This window comes from Diadema antillarum, unplaced genomic scaffold, assembly GCF_040938485.1.
Source record: "Diadema antillarum isolate AM-2024a unplaced genomic scaffold, OU_Dant_1.0 seq00001146_RagTag, whole genome shotgun sequence".
Classification (NCBI taxonomy): Eukaryota; Metazoa; Echinodermata; class Echinoidea; order Diadematoida; family Diadematidae; genus Diadema; species Diadema antillarum.
Window position 1 is genome coordinate 240,507 of NW_027271958.1, and position 12,027 is coordinate 252,533.

General features: G+C 37.6%; 1 protein-coding gene across 1 annotated transcript in view; it reads left to right on the forward strand.

Annotated features, from left to right (window-relative positions):
- The window catches only part of LOC139744202 (uncharacterized), a 47,051-nt gene that overhangs the window by 13,292 nt on the left and 21,732 nt on the right, over positions 1-12,027 (forward strand). The window contains exons 9-19 of the mRNA XM_071654653.1: positions 571-715; positions 1,061-1,177; positions 3,204-3,476; positions 4,099-4,252; positions 4,607-4,753; positions 5,204-5,321; positions 7,675-7,825; positions 8,418-8,546; positions 9,680-9,934; positions 10,429-10,588; positions 11,568-11,695. Of these exons, the coding sequence (XP_071510754.1) occupies positions 571-715; positions 1,061-1,177; positions 3,204-3,476; positions 4,099-4,252; positions 4,607-4,753; positions 5,204-5,321; positions 7,675-7,825; positions 8,418-8,546; positions 9,680-9,934; positions 10,429-10,588; positions 11,568-11,695 (1,777 nt within the window). The remainder of the gene's footprint in view (positions 1-570; positions 716-1,060; positions 1,178-3,203; positions 3,477-4,098; positions 4,253-4,606; positions 4,754-5,203; positions 5,322-7,674; positions 7,826-8,417; positions 8,547-9,679; positions 9,935-10,428; positions 10,589-11,567; positions 11,696-12,027) is intronic.

Consider the following 12,027-nt stretch of genomic DNA (forward strand, 5'->3'; position numbering starts at 1 on the left):
CAACGGTAGAAGCCTGTCCTTCAGAGAGAAATAAAGACATGAATAAAGGAGACATATTGCGATTGAAGAATATACATGCACATTACTAACAGCAATGGTATAACAAATGTATAACATTGGCATTCATGGGCTATCAATTTGAATTTTGCCGTATACAAAAACAAGCGTTTGGTAAAGTCGGTATTTCATTGGCATGGAGACTAGATGACGACCTGTGGCAACTCGAGCCTCGCTGGTTGCGGAGACGTCCCTGCGACTTCTCCGAGACGTCTCCTGGAACTCCGGGGAATGGCGCGAGAATCGAACATGTTCGCTTTGCGGAGACTATTTCCATTCTCCCTGGCCGCGAAGACATTTCCATCACATACTTAAGAGAAAAACATGGGTAAAACTCTTTCCTTCATTCATAATGACAATTAGTATCACACGAACATACATAGAATTCAGAATATTTCATGGTGCCCTAATGTGGCATCGTTGCTCTCATGAACTATTGTTAGTACATGTTTGAGAAGAATACTCAACTGCCACCATGATAAAATTCTTTCATTTATTTTTTTTCCAACGCAGGATTACATCTATGTGACCGGAAAAGCTCGAAACTCCTTGTACATCATAAATAAAAACACCGGTAATAACCTTGTTACAATCAACCTCGAAGCCACGCCCTACGGAGTCGCAATCTATGACCCGGATGTACAACCTCCCCAGTACTGTAAGTTGGTCATACATTTGGCTGTACACACTATTTTCATCTCCTGAAAGAATATCAATAACTGCCATCAATGATAGCATAATGTGTCAAAGAAGCATAATTTACATCCTACGATAGTGTTTATGGTGTGTCACCTTCTAAAGATAATACATTCTCTCGTAACGTAGACTAAACATTAAAGATGAATGAAAACATCCAACAACCAATATTTCTATTGCCAACTTGAAAGCGACAGTGGAATGAAACCAAGAAAGATGGAGAAGCAGTGCTAAATTTACCTGATGTGCTTAGTAATACAATCAAAGATTGTCTTGAACACGTACCGTTTCCTTTCCTATCCCGTAGCCCCATGTAGTAGTAATCCATGTGGTTTCATGTGCGTTGGAGGCGGACCTAATGGATACAGCTGTCTATGTGAGAACGGACGTCTACTCTCAGCGGACGGACACACGTGCGCGAAGGGTAAGGGCGAGTTCTAGCCAGGAAAGCAAAACAGAAAAAGAAAAGTAAACGAGGAGAAGTCATGAAATATGATGCCGATAGTGATATTTGTGTTAGTGATTCTTTTGATGACGATGATTCGTAAACACAGGTAAAGGTGACTCGATCACAGCTAGTGGTCTTTATCCTTTGCAGGAACATTTTTCATGGGCATATGTGACCCTGCATCACAAAACCAACAAAAGTCGCAAGTCATGAATTTTGTAGTTTAGAGCATATTCTGAAAGAACAGACTTTAGGTTTTAAGTGATATATTACTCAATTCAAATGGATTCTCCTAACCTATCCCAATACTGGAAAGAAAGCACATACCCTGGAAAGTGTGAACTGAGAAAAGAGGCTCTGAAGTACAGGGTCTATTTAAGCGCTTAATCTTTACCAAGCCGTGCTAGCTGTGCGATGAAAGGAAGAAAAAACAAGATGTTACCCAGCAGAGCAACAGCAATGAAGGGATTATCAGATTAAGCTGAAATTGAATATGCTTTATCAACACATTCTGCAAGATGATTAATGCCAACTTTCAACGCAGGAGCAACATGTTTTCCAAAGGTATAGGAGTTGAAAGTAAAGAGTATGGACAGGTCTTTTTTAAAAATGAAAAGAGGACTCTATGAGAAACGTCTAATCACACCATTCCATCAAAAATGTTCGAGAAAAACTGCTTAAAGCACAACTTCCTGTTCGTTTTATGATCCCAACCTTTAATATGAAATAGAAGACTTGTTCTTTCAGAAAATATGAAAAACTCAAGATTGGCTGTGTTGACCCATTTCACTTATTTTGAGTCTTAATACATAATTAGTGCATGCGACTTTATGTCGGTTTTTTGATGTACGGTTACATAATTATGTTTGTGACTGTAATTGATGCAACTTGTACACTCAAATATTACGCTTACCATAAATAACACTAAAAACTAGATGGTCTACGGTATCACCATGTAGCTGATTCGAGGCAAAAGATTGTACAACGTATAAGTTTGATTATATTGCAAATGTATCTCCGGTAGCGAGGGCACATAGGAATGCATAGCAAAAGTGGTAGGTGGGTGACACCCTCCACTTTTCAGTTGAACATATCATCGTGAAATATAAGTACATCATAATAAATTCATGATCATTACATGACACGATAATAAAGGATAAAATGATGTAGAATAAGTGTAAAAGTGGAATGTGGATAAAATCCATTCTTCATTTGATCGGTCCGTGACACATTCAAGGTATATACACTTTCAATCTTTTCATCTTCAGCACATATATCTTAGCATGAATATTTATTCATCAGTCGTTTTGCTGTTCAAAGGAAAATAGTTGAAACATTTCTTATTTGAATTTGTGTAGGGTATACAGGAGGGGTAGTAATACAAATAATTATATCGATAAAGGTAATAAATAATGATGGCAATAATGATAATAATTATGGTCTTCTTTATCCAGGGTAGCCTCTTCGGTAGTGATTTATTTCTTTAGATGGTCATGCCATTGTTAAAACCCTAACGTTGCCAGGTATGCCATGGCAGTTGCCGAAGAGAGTTACACTGCATTTGCCGAAAACCATATATCAACTGCATCTACGGGTATACTGACACTGTCTTTGTCGTTGAAACAGGTGTATTCCCATATTGACAATCAAGCAGATGAGATATTGATAAACCTTATAAACACAGAGCTAGATGGGAACTGGAGATTGAAACAAGTGTATAATATAAGCCGGCATATTAGTTGCCAATGACAACGATTCTTCACAGAAGTATTTTTGCTAGATTATTTTTTTTTTTGAAAAGAGAGAAAAATCTGCTTGGAGGAAATGGATGCACACACTGTGATTAGAAAAAGGAATGGAAAGAGAAAGGTTCTTATAAATTATAATAAGCGCATATATACGACTCTGAAGAAAACAGAATAGGAGAGGTGACTCAAAGGAATTCAAATGCCAGGTTTATGATTTAAAATCTAAACTTTTTTGTTGTGATTTCTTAATGTAGAGGGCACCATCGACCCGCCACAGCTCTTTGTGGCATCTCAAACGAAGCTGTGTCGCTATCCTGTCAACTTCCCCAATATGAGAATCGGTTCTGGCACCAACTTCAACGTGTCCTGCTTTCTCAGTGGGCAGCAGCACGTTGTTGCCATGGCAGTGGATTTGGAAGAGGGCTTCGTGTTCTTCAGTGATGTTAGAAGCAAGGGCCTATCTAAAGGAACTTTGCGACAGGGTGCTCCAGTGAGAGCTATTACCGGTGGAATTAAGTCAGTCGAAGGTATGTTCAGCTGAACGCGGAATTTCTGTAAGAACAATACATTTGGTGCTTAAAGTGTATTTTGCTCGTCACGATCATTCATTATGAACCGTTAGTCACTTTGGTGTAGCAGTTCCCGCTTCACAACCCTGATAACGCGTGAAGGGTAAGTGCTCCAGTCCATAGTATATTGAAACATTATTTTATAGTTATTATTTTGTACTCTGTTCATACACTGGTTTATCATTCCAGCCCTATGACAGCCTATATGCAAGGTTTACAAAGCATCTCTTTGTCTGACAATTATTCTATCATGTTCTCTTGGTGAGTGTCCGATTCTTAGACTAATTGTTAATGTCTTTATCATCACGTTCGGCTTGAACTTCACGCCTAGTCAGTATTATATATTGCATCTACAGCAATCAACTAAATTGTGTGTGAGAATTATTTGACAATGTTATTTCTGATTGGTTATTACGTTTGCTTTATCATGTTATTGCTTATTGACACGATTTCCATCTACTATCTCTTAAAATATAAGCCTTGCTGCTGTCAGTCGATTTCGTTCCGTCGCAAAAATTTGTTGTGAGCGTAGAGTCTTATGCTGTTGATCTATTCTCCTTGTGTATTGGAAACCAATTAGGTGTGGCAGTTGATTGGTCGACCAAACACGTGTATTGGACAGACAACCCCCGTGGTACAATCGAAGTCTCCAAGTACGACGGATCACACAGGACAACTCTGCTCCAAGACGATGTGACCAAGCCGCGGAGTATCGCTATCGATCCAGAGAGAAAGTGAGTTATGAGAACAGTCACTTGTATATTTCTAAAACTTCAATTTTTTTCTTTATTTTTTAAGTAAAGTTAACTGAGGTATTCGTGTTGTTTACAGATTGCCAAATATATTCACTGATTCATTGATAGGTTTCATTACCATTTTGACATGCATGCCTATTAGTTATCATTTTTGTATCAATCTATAGCAAGTCGTATAAATAAAGGTATTAATGTTTTACTGTCAGTATCAATATAATCAAGACATATCAGACCTAGATGTACATACTTACATAATGAATCGTAACTTGAAGTACTTTAAGTGAAGTACGTGCACCTGATTGTGTCTCTGCATATGACATATTTCCATAACAGACTGATGTTCTGGACAGAGTTCGGCCCTCCGGCACAGATTGAGCGAGCCGGTCTTGATGGGTCAGATCGAGTTGTCCTGCTTTCTTCTCTCATCGGTCTTCCGCTGTTCAGGCCAGGTGGACTCGCCATCGACTACGACAAGCAAAGGTACCAAAAGAATATTTCAACCCCTAAATCATATGCATTCAGTGACTGCAGAAAGAAAAAGAGAATATAATTAAGTGAAGTTTGAAAAGATCTGGAAACCCTGATAAAAAGTAATGAATTTTAAAGTCTGGGCTAAATCCGCGCACCGTCATTGGATAGGAAGGCTACAACAATGGTGCCGAGATTGTTATAATAATGATACGAAGACATTATAAAGAGGATTCAGAAATTTCTATTTTTGTCTAATGAGAAGTATGCATTCTCTCAGCCTGTTACTGACAACATGAATTATATATCAAGGTTATAATGTAGGAACTAAAACAAATTTTCGGTATTGACGAGATTTTGCTATTTCCATATATGTCGTAAAACATGTGAATACTTCTTTTTTATTATTCATGAGACTCTAGGACATCGTCAAATAAAGACGTTATTTTGTTTGATTGTTAGATTGTACTACGGAGATCTGCTAATGGGTACAATCAGTAGTATGGACTACAATGGAAACAACCGAAGACAAATTCTCAGGAAACCGGGAGCCATCTTCTTTGACATAGCATTGTATAAGGTGATTACTGTTACCATTTTGATTATTATCTGCCATAGTAATTTCCTCATCTTTGAACATCGTTACTTGACTCGTCGGTTCGCTCTATTTTCCTTCCCATTTATTTGAATGTCGGATATGATATATCACAATGATAAGTCTAATTTGAATAATTTATGTGTTTACATATTCAAGGAAGCTTTTATGTATTGCTATTTCGGCGTGTGTGTAATATGATGATATTCTATCTTGTATATCAAGCAGTTTTAACAAGAAAGTTTTCACATTTTTCGATGCCACTTCTCTAACAAAATCCCCAATCAACCCGGTTGCGCTGGTTATGAACATTAATGATTACTACATGTATTCTATTGCTATATGCTTCACCGAACCATAATTGCTAGTACTGCCGTGTACTATACTGCTAATATACTTCTGAACACCGCCACTTCCACTACTACCAGTACTACTGCTACTACTGCCTTTTCCACTACTACTACTACTACTACTACTAGGGGAACGTGGGGCAGGATGGGCCACATTTCACTAAATGTGCTTTATTTCAAATATTACGTCACAAACTTCCACATGAAACAGGATTTACAAAGATTGTGTAAAGCAACACTATCACACGTAATATCATCTTAATTGCCTACTTTTATTTTACGTAATAGCCATCTCAAAATAGTCAAATTTGTCCCATCCTGCCCCACAATTGTGGGGCACGATGGGACAAACAATGAAGACGCATATTTCCGTGTTCCACTTGAAACGGTCGCTCTTTCTTTTGTAATTCCGGACCATTCCGAAACTGAAAAAAGAATAAAACATATACATTAACCTTATCAAATATGATGGGGCAAGATGGGACACCCGCCCATCCTGCCCCATGCACACACACACTACACTTCTCAGTTCTACACAATACATGCAATGACATACAGTCTGCCTACATTTTGTGAAATAAACTTGATGTATATACTATAAAAAACCACACGATATCAACGTTCTAACTTTCTTCATATTATGCCAGGGATACTATACATTTCATAACCTCAGAAATTCTGCCGTCATCGATATCAATTTTTGCGTTTGTTCACCAAAGCTCAAGAGAATCTCACCTTCACAGAGCGTAAAGATGGCTTCCTGACAGCGTGCTTTTTATCAGTGCAGATTATAGTGTCCTCTGATGCTTACTTAGATAGTTATCGCATTGTCCCATCCTGCCCCGTGTCCCATCTTACCCCACCTTCTCCTACTACTTTGTACTATTACTACTACTTCTACTACTACTACTACTACTTTGTACTACTACTACTACTACTACTCCTGCTACTACTACTATTACTACAACTGCTGCTGCTGCTATTTCTTGTATATAATAGGCCTACTACTACTACTACTACTGCTACTACTTCTATTATACTACTAGTATTTCTACCACAACATACTGTTACTATTGACTATTAAAGGTCCTGTTTACCTCTGGGAGCACTGGTTTTAAAAATGTTCAAGATATCACTTTTGATGCATATGTGTAGGGGTGTTGTGTCACAAAACATCCTACCATACAAAATTTTCGCAGTGAAGCCTAAAATATTATGGAGATACCAGTATTTTTCTCAATAAACCATACCTATAGACGGTTTAGTCTGGAAACATTTTTATCATAACTATTGTTCACATTTTGTGTATTTAACAATGCTATACATTGATTATACAGATTCTAATTTTTACTGTGGTTGTTTCTATCCCTAACTCACATTTTAGAACCAGTTTAAAGCACTAATGCTGGGTTTTTGTTTCAACTGTAAATAATAAATCTTGCCTTTAAAACCGTACATTGATATTGTCTTGTTCTTCATGAGTGGGGTGTTTGAAGTTTTCATAGTCAGAAATGTAGACAAAGTCAGAGAGATTAATTGTATCTGTTTGCAAAATAATAATAGTAATAATAATATTAATGTCATTATTCATTATGAAGAAACATTCCCGATCGATGAACATACAGTTCATCAATCTGTGAAATAATAGTTTCCTGATACTTGGTGTATACGGTGAGTGGATTAATTAGCCGTTAGTTTCATCTATCCGTGAGATATCATTTGATAATTGCCAAATACTCTAGTTCAAAGGCATCATTATTTTATTGATTTGTTCATAGATCGATGCATAGATGCGTAAGGATAAAGATTCAAATTTAAACTATAGATAATGCAAAATGTTATCGACTGTCTTGCGGTCACATTTATTTTTTTATGCCTGTAATTTCTTATGTAATACCTTAATGGCATGATAAACATTACCGCAGTGATGAATAATGTTGTATTGTTCAAGATTGCAGTGTTTCCGTTTCATGTTGTTCGAATTCCAGGACTTCGTTCTGTGGACGGAGCTAGGGAGAGGTAACGGAATATATGCAGCTAACCGCGAAACAGGAGAAACGGTACAGAATTACCTCAAACGAGACGAGGCGGTCTTCGGTATCACCACGTACGCTAATTCGAGGCAAAAGATGATACAACGTAAGTTTGATCATATTGCAAGTTTGATAACTTTGTCCAGCCGCCTTTCACTCACAAAAGCGTTTAACGCTTTGACTCCTGAAATCGTGATACTATGTGCGTATATGTTTGTCACTTACATCGTGATGTATTATGACCGTCCGACACGGTGACCATTACCCGACACTAGATAGCACAGAATGTCAGGTGATTGGGTTTAGGTCTATGCTATTTGAATATTTGTCTGATTCGGCCACCGTGCTTCCTAGTTGGTTGTCGATGTAATTTTTTTTTTACCTGATTGTCAATGAAATTCTAGGAAGGTATATGTCTACTAGTCCTCATAATACAATGTAGGCCCACCATTCAGAAATTGAAACAAAATAATTATATTATGTAGCATTGACGTAATAACTACAAAACATTATGCAATGATAATACATGAAATGATTGATGGTTACAAATGTGACGATGATTTCATTCATGATACACATTATAGATAATCAAATGAATATCCAGCTAATGACCTCTGTGAAAACATCCACGATTTGCCATAAATGGATGACAATTATAATCACAATGTTTTTGCTTCGTAATTTCCCCCGTTAAACAGATCCATGTCGCTTCAGAAATGGAGGATGTGATCAGCTTTGTCTTAACTCGCCATCGAGCAGCAAAGGCTACGTGTGCAAGTGTTCACTGGGCTACCACCTAGACGTCAATGGGAAGTCATGTTTATCAGGTGCGCCTCGGGGTAGAGCCGTTTGTTTGAGAGTGTTGTTCTGTCCGGCGTAAGATAACTACGAACTAAATATGATTGATTAGACGTATGTATCATGTGTGTGTGTGTGTGTGTGTGTGTGTGTGTGTGTGTGCGTTTGCGTGTGTGTGCTCGCGGGGCCTCTAAAACATGAAGACAATCTCACTGTGACAAAAATTAGGTTTCAGTACATCATTACTGTGTTTATCATTAACCAATGATGCAAAATATCAATTTTCTTACATTTTGAGGTCATTGACCTCTGGAGGTCATCAGAGGTCAATTCAGACTTACCTCCCGATCTTAAAATTTATCTTATAGCATGTACTAATAATGGTGAAAGTTTCATGCTTCAGTCAAATTTTGCACAATTCTTCGGCTTAACTGCTCTACTAAAAGTGTTGTAACTATGAAAATCAATGGGTATTGTGCAGGACTTCTCACTGGAGGGCGCTTTTCTTGTTGTGCAATCACTCATCCGCCTGCATTATTCTTGTCATATTTAAAGGTCCATATCTCTGTGATTTAAGTCCCAATCAAAGCTATTTTTTCAGAGACCTTTAAAAATATATTGTGGATTATTTTGGGAAAATTTCCATTTATTTTCTTGTATTTTGTTTATTCCATAGCTTTTTAGATGTATTTTGCTTAATTCAATGTTAGATGAAAAAGTGAAAAAATAACATTTTGACCCTCAAAGATGACCTTTAATTTTCAAGAAGCACAAAGAGTGATATATCATTGTGTAGGAAATTTTATGCACTTTAATATGATATCATTTACATGAGATTTGGGTGTTTCCATGTAGAGTTATAAGCATTTATATGAGAATCCATTATTTTCATTGAGCGTTACCATGGAAACGGCTCTGGAGGCCACACCCACCACTAAGAAAAAAAAACAACAAGTGGATTCTGATCACTGGTCGTCGGGCCTATTCGGAAAACATCATTTCAAATTGTCCCTAATGGGGGGGGGGGGGGGGGAGGGGGGTCCCACACTGGCCCATGGACTAATAGTATTGGATGTAGCTGTTTAGTATTATATAAGGCCTGCCTAAGTATGTATGTTTTAATGGACAGTCACATTATATTCATTTGCTCCTCTTGCTGTAGATATCGCCGATATGCCTGAGGATAACTTCTTCTTGATTACGGACTCGTATCGACGGGCTATTTTCCAAGTCGATATGTCCGACCCGAATTTTGAACCAGAAGCTTTGAGGCTGACATCAATCCAGAATCCAATAGCTGTGACCTTTGACCCGGTAGACAGACTGGTGTATTGGACCGATGTGGCTGCCAAGACAATAAGCCGTGGCTCATTGGACGGTCAGCGCCAGGAAGTCATTCTATCCGCCGAAGTGCAACGTGAGTGTTTGTGAACTATTTCCTTCCACACAGCTTCAATTTCCATTTGTCTTTTTTTCCTCCTCCCCTCTCTTGTTTAGAGCTTTGATTTTTCTCTGTCAATATTCTTCGAGAATTTATAAATACAGCTCGAGCTGACGCATATTTTTTTTTCATCTAACTCATTCCTTAAAAGTAAAATCATCTATTATCTATTGTTATAACCGTTATTCATTTTAAATGGATCATCTACGTGCAATACTGGTAAATTTTGTGATTTCCTGAAGTTATGTATAATGTACATAGATCTTGAAGTTTCTTTTGTCGCATTTAGGTAGGCTTATATAAACCTAGATGGCTTTAAAAAATATCCGAAAATTCAGGAGGAAAGAAAATCGACCGCTGTGTTGCGTATAAGAAACACTTCGTTATGTTATGTGCAGTTATACATAATTCTTAAATGATTCCTTTAAAAGTGTAAAACCATTTTCTGATGTGTCACATTTCACATCCAGATCCTGATGGGATTGCTGTAGACTCTAGCTCCAGACTACTGTACTGGACCGACTTTGAGTTGCAGACTCTTTCAGTGTCCCGTTTGGATGGTTCAGATCACAAAACATTAATACGCGGATTGGGAAAGCCTAGAGCGCTTGTGCTTCATCCTGCAAAAGGGTAGATATACATTAGCCAATTTGGGTATCTGTTTGTGTCAGCATGGAATGTGTAAACAGGACAAGGATAATATCTTAGACACTTTGCAACTGGAATATACAAGGCCCCTTTAAATTTGCGAGTATTTTATCAGATTGATAACAGTATATTCAGAGACGAAATGTCTTTGAAACAAATATGATTTTGCCGGAGTCTGTATTCAGTAGAGACAAGAAAATTGAAAGTCACATCACTCAAGAACTATCTACTATTGACAAAGAAATGGGGGCAAATATTTCATTTAAAATGTCTAATTCATATCAGATAAGTCCTTAAAATGGTAAACGTCATGTGTCCTTTGGGTATAGTTTCACACTATTATGCGTGTAATGTATGCTAGTAGATCCTGCGCTTGAAACTAAAGACAGGCGTTTCCACCTCCCCCTTCTTGCCCAGACACATACCTCCAAACGCTTGACTATACAGTATAAAACATGTTCGTTATTCTTTTCTTTTCTTTGAAAGGGAGCGTATACTTTTGGTTGTGACCTAACTTCCGGTTTGTTTCTAATATTTTCTGTCAGATAATGAGAAATCTTTCATCAAATATGATAGAACATGCAATTCCAAGAGGGATTCAAAGTTTATTTGATGAAAATCGGTTTTAAAATGGCTGAGATATCCGAAAACAAGAGCATTCCTAATAAAAAAAGCGGGATCGCCTTGTTTTACTTTGTTTTTGGATGTCTTAGTGATTCCAAAATCGATTTTCATCTGATAAGCTTTGAATTCCTCTTAAATTGGTATGCTCTGTACTATTTCATAAGTGGCTTCTTGGTATCTCACAAAGAGTTAAAATCCCAATTCTCATCTCCTCCAATACTATACAATCCCTTTAACTTCTGACTCGTGGTTTAGGAGTGTGTACTAGTACCAATTTCATTTATGGAGTATTGTTTTATTCCCGATTGGTTTGCTGTCTTTGTTCTATTCTTTGTAGAACTATGTTTTGGACTGACTGGGGGTCCAATCCGTCCATCGAACGCGCCTACATGGATGGCTCCTCGCGGAGGGTGATAATCTCGGGTGGTCTCCGCTGGCCCAACGGCCTGGCTATCGACTATCAAGGTGAGCCAAAGTGTGACTGGACTGGACATGACTTCATACAGTAACTTAGCAGAACTAAACAACCAAAACACCAACATAACCAGAAAAACACGAGCAACTTTTATGATAAATTGAAATCTGTTATTGTAAATAAGAGAAACAATGCCATGACACCTTCCCACAACACATGTGTAGTTCATCCCAGTACAGCTTAATGGAACTGCAAGAGGGATTACCTCATTAAGTATCAGTCTTAAGCAACAATACTGCCACCAAAATGTCTCAGCAACTCCCAATAAGTTTTTAGTATATTGTAGACTACTCTAGAATATTAAATTCATAATAATTTTGGA